The sequence below is a fragment of the Gorilla gorilla genome, chromosome 11 (genome assembly GCF_029281585.2).
Source record: "Gorilla gorilla gorilla isolate KB3781 chromosome 11, NHGRI_mGorGor1-v2.1_pri, whole genome shotgun sequence".
NCBI classification, from domain to species: Eukaryota; Metazoa; Chordata; class Mammalia; order Primates; family Hominidae; genus Gorilla; species Gorilla gorilla.
In genome coordinates, this window is record NC_073235.2 from 29,814,507 (window position 1) to 29,827,268 (window position 12,762).

Sequence of the window (12,762 nt, forward strand, 5' to 3'; positions counted from 1 at the left end):
CACCCTAAAAGAGTGGCTAAAGGAAAGTCTCTAAACATGAAAGGAAACAATAAAATAAGGAACCCTGAAACACCAGGAAGGAAGAAAGAACATGGTAAGCAGAAATATGGGTGACTACAATAGGCTTTTCTCTTCTTGAGTTTTCCAAATTGTATCTGATGGTTGAAGCAAAAATTGTAACATTGATGTGGTTCTAAGTGTATGTAGAAGAAGTATTTATTAAGATAATTATAAATGGGGGAGAAAAAAGGGATATAAAAAAGGGAGGTAAGGTTTCTATACTTCATGCAAACTGGTAAAATGATGACACTAGTAGACCGTGATAAATTGTGTATACTTATGTAATACTAGAGCACCCACTAAAAAAGCTATATCTAGAGATACACTCAAAAACACTACAGATAAATGAAAATAGAATTCTAAAGAATTGTTCAGCCAAACCACACCAAGGCAAGAAAAAGAAAATAGAAAAATGAAAAAAGAGAGGACAAACAGAAAACAAAATATGAAGTGTTAGACTTAAGCCCTACCTAACATATCAATAATTACATTAAGTGTAAGCGGTGTAAATACACGAATTAAAAGACAAAAAAAATGGATTAAAAAACATGCCCCAATTCTATGTTGCTTACAAGCAACTAACTTCAAATAAAACAATATAGGCTGGCCAGGTGTGGTAGCTTACACCTGTAATCACAGCACTTTGGGAGGCTGAGGCAGAAGGATTGCTTGAGGCCAGGGGTTTGAGACCAGCCTTGGCAATATGGTGAAACCCCATCTCTACAAAAAATGCAAAAATTAGCCAAGTGTAGCAGCATGTGCCTGTGGTCCCACGTACTTGGGAGGCTGAGGTGGGAGGCTGAGGTGGGAGGATCACTTGAGCCCTGGAGGTAGAGGCTGCAGTGAGCTATGATTGTGCCACTGCACTCCAGCCTGGGCGAGAAAACGAGACCATGTCTCAAAAAGCAAAAAACCAACCAAAGAAAACCAACCAACCAAACAAAAAAACCCCAAAAACAACAGCAACAAAACAATATAGGCAAGTTGAGAATAAAAGGATGAAAAATGATATATCATGTGAAGATTAATCAAAAGAAAGCAGGAGTGACAATATTAATATCAGAAGGCAAACTTCAGAGCAAAGACAATTACCAGAGATAGTGTGGAACAGTATATAATGCTAAACTGGTCAAAATCCACCAGGAAGGCATTGTAATTTTAAATGTGTATGCACCAGACAAGACACTTATAAAATATGTGAAACAAAACTGAGAAAAGAGAAATAGATAAATCCACAATTATAGTTAGAATCTTTAATATTCCTCTCTCAAAAACTGATAGAACAGCTAGACAGAAATTGGCAAGGATATAGAAGAATTCAACAATGAACAGACTTAATTGGCATTTATAAAACACTCCACGCAACAACAGCAGTATATATCCCTTCTTTTCAAGTGTCCGTGGAATATATACCAAGACAGACCATATACTGGGTGATAAATCTCAACAAGTTTAAAATAATTGAAATCATACAGAGCATGTTCTCTGACCACAATGGAATAAAACTAGAAATCAATAACAGAAAGATAACAGAAAAATCTCCCAAGGAACTAAACAATGTCATTCTAAGTATTCCATGAGTTAAAGAGGAAGCCTTAAAGTGAAATTTAAACATTGAACTAAGAATAAAAATGTAACATTAAAATTTATAGAAGGCAGCTTAAGCAGTGTTGAGAGGCAAATGTACAGCAAGAAATGTTTCCATTAGAGAAGAGGAAAAGATTCAAAACAAGAATCTAAACTCCCGGACCAGGCACGGTGGCTTACGCCTGTAATCCCAGCACTTCGGGAGGCCAAGGTGGGTGGATCACCTGAGGTCAGGGGTTCAAGACCAGCCTGGCCAACATAGCCAAACTTTATCTCTACTAAAAATACAAAAAAAAAAAAAAAAAAAAAAAAAAAAAAATTAGCTGGGCTTGGTAGTGCGCCTGTAATCCCAGCTACTTGGGAGGCTGAGGCGCGAGAATTGCTTGAACCCAGGTGGTGGAGGTTGCAGAGAGCCGAGATCATGCCACAGCACTCCAGCCTGGGGGCAGACCAAGACTCCATCTGAAAAAAATAAAAATCTTAAATAAGAAATCCTGGGCAGTGATCTGATTGGTTCTGCTTGTGTCATGTGCCACAACAAGGCCACAGGGATTGGCCGGGAGGCAGGGCCCTTTCCACCAAGGTGTCCCCCTCAGCGTTGCTGGCTCAGTGGACATCCCCTCACCCAGGCAGCGCTGTGTGCGGTGGGGCTGTGGCAGCCGGTCTTGGGGGCTCTTGTGAAAGGGGACAAAACAGATGTGTGGGGGAACAGAGATGTGTTCCCCAGGGGAACCAGGACCGGTGTCACCATTGCTCTATGATTAATCCAGCAACATGGTGTGCAACAGCTTAAAGCCCGTGTCCCTCGGCTCCCCTGACTTCATGGCACCTGGCCACCCAGGAGGTGCCAACCAGCCTGGTCCTCTGTCCATGTCCTAGGAGTGCTTGGACCTGACTGTGGGTGCCAGGTCCCTTCCTGTTTCGGGAGCTGGTAGCCTGAGGTAGTCCAGGCTTCTGCACTGACCTCACAGGCAGGCTTGTTCAAATTATGACTTTATTTTGAGACACACAACCACACAGGAAAGTCCAAAGAACAACATGTATCCTTAGTATGTATTTATGCTTTATTATATGTATTTATATTGCTAATATATACTATTGTTATATAAGATATATACACATTTATATAAGATTCAAATATTTATATGTATTAATTAATAGATTTATAAATTTATAAATCTTTATATATAAATGTACCTATCACTCAGAGGTGATGATTGTTCTTCTTGTCTTATTTTCTAATCAAAATATGTAAAGTGTTACAGATAAAGTTGATGTTCCCTTATTCCTCCAGCCTAAGAAGTCCCCATTTTGCAATTTTGAGAAAATTCCTGTCACGAATTTGTGTTTATCTTCCCTTCCATTTTGCTTTTGTTTTTATTTCCAGCTATTTATGTTTTGAATGGGTAATTCATGCATGTTTCGTTGTCTTCATCTTTCCTTTCCTTTTTTTCTTTTTCTTTCTTTCTTTCTTTCTTTCTTTCTTTCTTTCTTTCTTTCTTTCTTTCTTTCTTTCTTTCTTTCCTTTCTCTCTTTTCTTTTCCTTCTCTTCCCCCTCCCCTCCCGTTCTTTTCCCTTTCTTTCTTTTCTGTGAGACAGGGTCTCATTCTGTTGCCCAGGCTGGAATGAAGTGGCTTGATCTCGGCTCACGACAACCTCCAACTCCTCAGCTCAATTGATACTCCCGCCTCAGCCTCCCAAGTAGCTGGGATTACAGGCATGCAGCACCACTGCTGTCTAATTTTATTTTATTTTTTTGTAGAGACAAGGTCTTGCTATGTTGCCCAGATTGGTCTGGAACTCTTGACTTCAAGCAATCCTCCCGCCTCAGCCTCCCAAAGTGCAGGGATTATAGGTGTGAGCCACTGCATCCGGCCTCATTCACATGTTTCAAAAATCAAAAGGTACAAAAGGAAAAAGCTCCTTTCCCCTCTCTGGGCCTTTTAACACTTCCACATAAATGAAGCCAGGAACAGCAGCAGTGTCTTGAGTAGTTGGTGGAAAGAAGGTGTTGTTACATGGGCTGCAGCCTCCAGCTATGCTCTTTGCAGGAATTTGATCTTTAGTGGCCGGACCATTGTTAGCATTAGGTTCAGCTGAGAGTGACAGAAACCCCAAGCAACAGTGGCCTTAACAAGGTACACATTTCTTTCTTTCTTTCTTTTTTTTTTTAGACGGAGTCTCACTCTGTTACCCAGCCTGGAGTGCAGTGGCACAATCTCGGCTTACTGCAACCTCTGCCTCCCGAGTTCAAGCAATTCTCCTGCCTCAGCCTCCTGAGTAGCTGGGACTACAGGCGCCCACCACCACGCCCAGCTAATTTTTGTAGTTTTAGTAGAGACGGGGTTTTACCATATTGGTCAGGCTGGTCTCGAACTCCTGACCTCAGGTGATCCACCTGCCTTGGCCTCCCAAAGTGCTGGGATTACAGATGTGAGCCACTGCACCCGGCCAGAACACACTTATTTCTATTTTACATGGATAAAGTCTTAAGGTAGGCATCCCAAAGCTATTAGGGTGGTTCCACAATCATCAAGGACCTATCTTGTTGCTCGACCACCCTCACCACATGGCATCTACTTCATGGTCCAACATGGCTGCTTGAGCTCCAGCCATTACATCCTCATTGTAGCCATTCAGTAGGAGAAAGGGAGGAAGTTGCTTCTGTTTCAGGATTGTCTCCCAAAGCTGCAAGGAACATTTCCTCTTGCAAACTGTTGGCCACAGGGTGTAGTGACAGCACATGTCATTGTAAAGGGGGCTGGGAAGTGTAGTCTTGATCCTGGCTGGCTGTGTCACCACTGATATGTAGTGGTTCTACTACTAAGGAAGGAGGGGAGAACAACTACCAAGGCACAGCTAGCAGGCTCTGCCACGATGCCTGAGTTTCAGATCTTCCAGGTAGAAAAACCCCTGCCCTCATGGAGTACCCGCTGGAAAGGGACCGACTTCAGGCCACTTCCCGAGCGGCACTTCTCGGCAGATCCCAGAAGCAGCAGCCAGGCTGCGCAGGGCCGCTTCCTAAGCAAGCGCGTGAGTCACACAAGCGGCCTTTGTTAGCTCAGCCAGCTCTCCTGGAAGTCCTTCTCCCAGAGCCGAGGGCCCCTTCCAGCTCTTCCTGTGCCTGAGGCATCGTCAGGCGGTACTGCCCTGAGAGGACGCTGTGCAGCACTGGGCCCACCCACTCAGCCCTCATGAGCAACACTGCCTGGTGCCCCCCGGGTTGGGACCCGGGCCTTCTCGGCTTCTGGGGCTAGGCGGGCACCGCGGGGAACAAAGAAGCATTCCTGAGCCTGAGCCACACGGCTCCAGGCTGACTCCCTGGAGTCTTGGAGAGGCTTGTCTTGAATGCCTGGCTTTTTGTTTGAGAAAGAAAAGTGTTTTCCAAAGTCCCCAGGCTTCCTCTTGCATAGAAATCACAGGGCTCCGAGGAGCCACAGAGCAGGGTGGGAGGACAGGGCAGTCAGGACGCCCTGTCGCAGGGGACAGTGAGAAGGTGCAAGGGGTGGGGAAGTCTCGGGGCACAGGTGAAAGGGAAGACACCCCACCTCAGCCCTCCATGGCTGTGGCCTCTGCTGGGACCGGGTGCCAGGAGATGGGCTGTGGCGCCCACCTGGAATCCTGCGAGGGGCGTCTGGCAGGCCTGGCTGGGTGCAGTGCAGTAGACACGGCAGTGGGCGCTCAGACACGGTTGGGGTGCGAGGGGGACCTGGGGCTGAGGTGGGGGCTCAGAGCAGGGCATCCATCAGAGGGGACAGACTGGGCCCCAGAAGGGGTCTCTGTGTCTCGCCCGAGCCAAGAGACTAGACTCTGAGTTCCTGACGCCCTGGACACCCCTGCAGTGGAGCTGCTGAAGGCAGAAGCTGGCGGTCCTGGCGAGACCAATGATCCCTCTACAAGGTGGGGTGAGGGGGACCATGTGCGAGCGCCCTGTCCCTGCTAGGGGACGAGTGGCTTAACAGGATGTAAGTAGTTTCTTTAAAGAGGCCACGTTTTGGGCAAGTCTGGGCAGTGCTGAATGAATTCAGACCCTCCTCTGGGTCTGCCCCAGGAGCCCAAGTCCCACTTGAAGCCCGAGGCCCGGGGCTGAGCTGGGAGTGTTGGTGCAGACAGAGCTGGAGGCCAGTGAAAGGCAGCAGGGAGCAGGGCTGGCAGGAGGGAGGCAGACAGGTGTCCTCTCAGCGTGGGGCTGGGAGCAGGATGGCAGGGCCGGGCAGGGCTGCATGGAAAACTGTCATGGCCCTTTGGGGGAAAGAAAGGGGAGAGAGAGGGACAGTGTGTGGGTGTGCCCACAGGAGAGGCTGGGCCCACATGGTTTTGCTTGGCAGCGGCAAGGCAGTGGGTGGGGCCAGGGTTCCGTGCTTTCAACAAGCCCCCCAGGTGGCTCATTTGTGGTCAGTGTTTTGTCCGCCTTTGTGGGCAGGTGTGGGGCCAGGCCTGGCTCCCCCGATGCAGCCGGATCCTCACAGCAGCCTTCCCATTTCTTTCTTTTTTTTTTTTTTTGAGACGAAGTCTGTTGCCAGGCTGGAGTGCAGTGACATGATCTTGGCTCACTGCAACCTCTGCCTCCTGGGTTCAAGTGATTCTCCTGCCTCAGCCTCCCGAGTAGCTGGTATGACAGGCGCCCGCCACCACTCCTGGCTAATTTTTTATATTTTTAGTAGAGATGGGGTTTTGCCATGTTGGCCAGGCTGGTTTCGAACTCCTGGCCTCAGGTGACCCACCTGCCTCGGCCTCCCAAAGTGCTGATATTACAGGCGTGAGCCACCACACCTGGCCCAGCCTTCCCATTTCACAGAGAAGGAAATGGAGGCACAGGAACAGCAGCCAGCGGTCCACTTGGAACCCAAGACCTCATCTGACAAAGCGACTCCTGCAGGTTTCTCTGCTGCTGCTGCTACATGTCAGGGGAACCAGACCCAGGCTCTCCCCGCAGGGGTGTCCTTGGAGCCCTGAGGTGAGGCCCTCCTAGGAAGGTGTCCTCATGTCATGAATACACTGTGTGCCCTCCGAGTCCTCCTAGGCTGGAAGCTCCCCGAGTCCAGGTGTACACTCCCGGGAGAGGACTTGGGGCTCCCACCTTTGCGAGGGTGGCCTGAGGATGGGCTCCTCTCGGTGCCACAATGAAGGGGACCAGGGGCCCCAAGCCAGGCACCTAGACCACGTCTAGGTAGGGGTAGTTGGGGCCCAGCTTCCCCAAGGAAGAGAACCCAGCGCTGTGTGCAAAGGTGCCCCCAGCTGAGCAGGGTGTGAGGACTGATACTGGCCTGATGGCTTTGGCATGAAGCCCAAGGGGAGCAGTGGGGAGCAGGCCCAACAGGCCCATCCAGGGACAGGGCTGTGGCTGGCCATGGCTGGAGCAACTGGTGTGAAGACAGAACGCCAGGGCAGGAGGGATGAGGCATATGGTGCTGGCCACGAGGCTGGGTGGTAGAGGAGCTGCCTTTGTCCAAACCCACAGGCCCGGGAGCAAGGGCAGATGTGGGTTTCCCTGGCAGGATAGAAGGGGGCAGGGGACCTCGGAGGATCGGGTGAGCCCGACGCTCACAGTGGGGACTCTGTGGCAGTGGGCAGGAAGTGGGGATGAGGGCTGGGCAGGGGGCAGGCCTGAGCCTCCTGTCTTTGGCTCAGGTGGACTTCATTTATTTATTTATTTTTTGAGACAGAGACTTGCTCTGTTGCCCAGGCTGGAGTACAATGGCATGATCTCGGCTCACTGCAACCTCTGCCACCTGGGTTCAAGCGATTCTCCTGCCTCAGCCTCTCCAGTAGCTAGGATTACAGGCGCATGCCACCACGCCCGACTATATATTTTTGGTTAGAGACAGGGTTTTACCATGTTGGCCAGGCTGGTCTCGAACTCCTGACCTCAAGTGATCTGCCTGCCTCGGCCTCCCAAAGTGCTGGGATTACAGGCGTGAGCCACCGCACCCGGCCTCAGGTGGACTTTAATAAAGTGGCCTTCGGCCAGGTAACAGAACAAGACTCTGGCTTTAAAAACAAAAAAAGGTGGCCTTCAACTCTTAAGAGAAGCAGGAAGAGGAAAACCCCCATTCTGGGTGAGGTATTTTCAGGTCTGATTTCACCTTTGATCATGACACTGGCCCTACAGAGCCCAGTGGTACTATCAGAAGGTGGAGGAAGCTTCCATCTTCGCTCCCCCGAGGGAGGAGCCAGGCTGAGGGCTGGTCCACACCCCAAATAAACCTCCGCATGAAGTGTCCAGGAAGGACTCGGGAGTTCCTCTTGGCGTCTGGCCTCTGTTCCTCCCTTCCGCACTCTACCTAGGCATGAGCAGGTGTTGACGTGGAGTCTGAGACTGGGGATTTAAGAAGGCAGCTACGTTCTGACTCCTGCCCTACTTGTGCCGTGACCCTCCCAGAAACACCTTGATGACCTTTGTCACTGGGATGGTGGCAGGTAGAAGCCGTGACCCTCCCAGAAACACCCTGGTGACCTTTGTCACTGGGATGGTGGCAGGTATGAGCTGGCAGGTGACCACTATGGCTGGGTTTCCCCAGGGGCCGAGTGGGGAGGCTGGACTTCCCTCATCTGGGGAACAGAGCCACAGGACACCTGGGGTGATGGAAGGTGCCTCACCCGAGGGCCTTCCTACCCAATTTCACCGAATCTGACCATTAGGAAACTGACATCTGTAGACTTTTTTTTTTTTTTTTTTTTTTTAGGAATCTTGCTCTGTCGCCCAGGCTGGAGTGCAGTGGCGCAATCTCGGCTCACTGCAAGCTCTGCCTCCCGGGTTCATGCCATTCCCCTGCCTCAGCCTCCTGAGTAGCTGAGGCTACAGGTGCCCACCACCAAGCCCGGCTAATTTTTTGTATTTTTAGTAGAGACGGGGTTTCACCGCGTTAGCCAGGATGGTCTCGATCTCCTGACCTCGTGATCCGCCCGCCTCAGCCTCCCCAAGTGCTGGGATTACAGGTGTGAGCCACCACGCCTGGCCAACATCAGCAGACCTTTTAAGACAACTGGTCTCTACTAGTCAAATATGTCAATCCTAAGAAAGACGGAAAAAAGAAGGGGTGGCTGGGACCCTTTCCTCCATTCAAGGAGACAGGAGAGGCACATGGGGCACCGTGTGGTCCTGGGGCTATGAAGTGCTCTGAAGACATCTCTAGGAAAACCAGAAGATCTGGATACTGGAAAATACTGTATTGTTATAAAATCTGGGGGGGGGGGGGGGGGGCTGGGATAACAGGGTTGAGTTTTGTGGCAGAACGTCCTTAGGAGACACGAGCTGATGGATTTAGGAGTGCAGTATTCTGATGATCACAACCTGCTTTCAGATGTTTCAGAAAAGCGTGCGCGTGTGTGCGTGTATGAGAAAGTGTGGGCACAGGATAAGAGAAGGTGAAACATTTAGGCCAAGAGCATGTGGGTGTCCATGAACTATTCCTCCACTCTGTCATTTGAAATCTTTCAAAATTTCCAAAGACAGGGAGGGAAGAGGTTACTGAGAATGTAACTCAGTGGCACCTGCCTCCCTCTCAACTGGTGTCATCTTCCCAAATACTATCACTAATGATTAATAAATGGTTACTCTTTATGGTGATGACAAAGTCCCATTTTTTCTTTCAGAATGCCTTACTTAATGGGACTTTCCTCACTGAGCCTCCTGCACCTGGGCAAAGCACCCCGCCCTTGGGACGTGGTGTGAGACCCCACTGGGAGGGGCAGCTATGCCTGCAGAGACCACAGCACACCCGCCACTCCTTGTCAGGGTTTATTTCATCAGCTAACATTCATTCTCGACCTAGACAAAAACAATTAGATGATTATGACTTACTTTTCCATCATCAACTCATTTTTTTGTATGAATAACCAAAAAATTTCTTCAACACTTTTTTTTAAGAAGCTATAAATAAATAAAGCTTTAAACAATCCTGGGTTCAAGTTAAACAGTTCCAGTTCCCGAAAAGTTCACAGCCTTGTTTTATGGGCAGTTCTGCTGTTCCTGGCTTCCCCCTCCAGGAGGGGACGTTTGCAGGTCTGGGGGTCCTGGTGACTAAGCTGTTAGCTCCACTGCCTGCCTGTTTCCGTCCTCGCAGCCCTGGGAGGGCCCCGGGTGGACAGAGTCCTTACAATTTAGGAGATGCTGCTGGCAAAGGAACTGTTGACCCAAAGCAGGTGGCCTGAATGGGAAGTGCCAGGCTGGACACTCGAGGGCTGAGGGCACTGCCAGCTGCCGCCGCCGCCTCTGGACACCTCAGCCCGGCGCTGGCCCGAGAGGAGACTGCTTTCCAAATGCAGTGAAGAGACTGAGACAAGACCCGTGCTTCCGTGTGAGTTGGGATGCGGGGCATAAGTTAACACATATTCCAATATGTACAAAACAACCTGCGCTCAGGCCCGCGCACCCAGGAAGCCCATGGTGAAGGTGAGGCCACCCTGAGCCAGGCCTCTGGCTGGGTGTCCACCTCCTGCCGGGAAGCCAAGGTGCCCCACGTGGCTTGTGCAAGACCTCACGATCCCCTGAACATGTTCCTCCTCCTCCAAGGAGTGCACCCACCCCAATGCTGAGTGTCCGAGCAGATTCCCATTGACCCTGACCTCCCTTTGAAAGAACCACACCACTAAATCCCCTTGGCACTCGCTTCCTTAGTGTGATGCATCCACCCAGGGAGGTGGCCCTGCGCGGCGCTGGCACGCTGTCCACCCTGCCCTGTTGACCATCCTGTCCTTGGACCCCAAAGTAAAATGGGGCCCGTGTAGGAGGCCTGAGGGTGGGGCCCTTATGCCAGACCTCCAGGGGTAGCAACCTCATCTGACCCCAGCTTCGCCTTCCTGTGCTGCAGAAGGCGCTTGCTCCCAAGCCCGTGGTGACCCACGTCTCCACCCCATGGTGGGGCAACTGTGGTGGCTGAGTGGAAGCTGGGGCAGCAGCTTCCACTGCCCTACCTCTGAGTCAGCCTGCGGCCTGAGCACACCAATCTGCTCTCTGGGGGATCCAGGGTGCCTGTGTGGGCCCTCCTAGAGACACCAGCTTGGCCTCCTAGGGCATAAGGAATGGGGACAGGGCACAGGGCACGTGCTTACAACGGATATGCAACATGGCTTTTAGTAGGGCCATGGCAGCCAGTGGGGAAACCTGTGGGGCTGCTGGGAACAGAGCATGGCCAGCCTTTTGCCAGGGGGTGGGGAGCATGGGGAAATGCAAGGAGAGCCAGGGTGGGGAGGGCTGAGTGTCTGTTGTCAGGGAGGCCACCTACAGCTGTTTTGCCAAGGCTAGTCGAGAATCTGAAAGCTCGAGTCCCCGTTCCTGGCCATACAGAGCCACTGTGGTCCGAGGGTATGGCTCCTGGGCAGGGGCTATGGTCCCATGCTCCAGCCGATGGAAGCCTGATGAACTTAATCTGTACGCTGGTGGGAGCAGTGGTATTTGAGCTCTTGAGTATGTGTTTCGGTGATGGGGCTGGGGCAGCCTGCTAGCAAATCCCAGTGGGTCAGAAAGGAGAACAGAGGCAGGGGAGCCTTCGGTCCCCAGCCCTTCCAGTCTGAGCCAGGCCTGCCTGGATGGTCACCTCCAAGGGCCAGCCGCGGACTCACGCACAAGTGGCAGCATCCCTGGCCAAAGCCTCCCCACTCCTGGGCTGCCAGTTGGCCCACGGAAGGCCGGCAATGCAGCTCGGGCCTACTACCCAAACCCCTCCTTGGTCTGAGGACTGTAGGGAGTGGGTGGGGCCTGAACATCAGCTTCGGCCTCCTGACCCAAAGCATGAAGCAGGACCATGGGCCAGAGAGGGGAGCAGGCTTCCTGGGGGCTGGACTCGAGTCTTCTCTGCCTCAGATGGGGTGGGCCCTGACTTTGAGGGAGCTACAGATGGGTGAGCTGGGGGCTCCCCAGGCCTCGGGGCACTGGGGGCAGCCAGAAGAGGAGGGGCTATGGGATGGCCTGGAGTTGGGCCAGTTGCCAGAAGCTGGTCTCACTCCTAGTAGCCTGGACAGAGGAGCTAAGAGCGAGTGCTGTGTGCATAGTTGGTGAGGGACACACTCCCGGCCTGGCAGGTCCACTTTCCGCTGTCCTCATCTCTCGTGCAAACCTTCAGTTTTTGCGTTAAATCCAAGGAGGCCAGGAGAGCAGCTCCAGGCACAACACCTGCTCTGGAGGCCCTGCCCTGACCACGGCATCCTTCGAGCACGCTTTCCTCTGACCCACTGGGCTGCACCTGTTGATTCCTCAAGCCCCCATCCCTGCCCAGCCCCACTACGTCCCTTCTCTGTTTTTTTTCAGGACGCAGCTACCTCTGTGGAGCAGGTTTGGGATGCTCATCCCTTGACAGTCTTGGGTGGACCTGTCGTCTGTCCCGTTTTATCCCCCACACCCCCCAAGAGGCCTCCCCGTGGCCACCACCGCCACTACCACTTCTCAATGATGTGGCTCATGTAGTCCTCGGTGGGCACGCGGCCCGGCTCGTCGGCGTCCTCCCGCGGCAGCGCCTCCTTGGCCCGGTGCAGCAGACGCTCCTCGCGGCTCCTCAGGCGCTGCTCCCTGCGCTCCAGCTGCCGCTTGTACTGGTAGCGCTGCTGGAAGAGGTCCTTGGCGTAGTCATACAGCTGCATGTCCAGGTCGTTGAGCTCCTCGATGCGCCGGATGGTGTCCTCATCCACCTCCACGCCGCCCGCCCGAGTGCTGTTGTACTGCATGAAGGGCCGGATGAACTTGAGGTTGAACGTCCGCTCGAACAGGTACTGCGTCTTGCGCTGGAACTCGGTCAGGCCGAAGAAGGCCATGCCCCGCAGGTTCTTCTTGGCGCTCTCGAGCAGCAGCTGGGCCCGCTTGCCCTCGGGGATGAAGGACAGGTTGTAGCAGCCCACCAGGCTCAGGTCGGCCAGCATGCGCACCTGGCGGTTGTTGGCCAGGTTGTACGGGCAGTCCATGAACTCCTGTAGCGTGCAGCCCGACCAGTCCGTGCCCTCGTAGCAGGGCGGCAGCTCCTCAGGCGTGGGCGTGCGCCCATCACACATGTGCAACGACGTCTTCCACGTGGCACCCCTCTGCACATGCCGCCACTCGCTCAGGTAGCGGGACACGGGGTCTCGTAGCAGGGTGATGTAGTAGAACTTCCTGCAAGGAGACGGGGAGATGAGGTGAGGGCT

The 12,762-nt window shown here is 52.5% G+C and overlaps 1 protein-coding gene across 1 annotated transcript in view; it reads right to left on the reverse strand.

Annotated features, from left to right (window-relative positions):
* Positions 1–9,375: 9,375 nt before the first annotated feature.
* HS6ST1 (heparan sulfate 6-O-sulfotransferase 1) overlaps positions 9,376–12,762 on the reverse strand; it is a 53,139-nt gene continuing 49,752 nt past the window's right edge. The window contains exon 2 of the mRNA XM_004032533.5: positions 9,376–12,730. Coding sequence (XP_004032581.4) covers positions 12,022–12,730 — 709 coding nt within the window. The 3' untranslated portion in view covers positions 9,376–12,021. The remainder of the gene's footprint in view (positions 12,731–12,762) is intronic.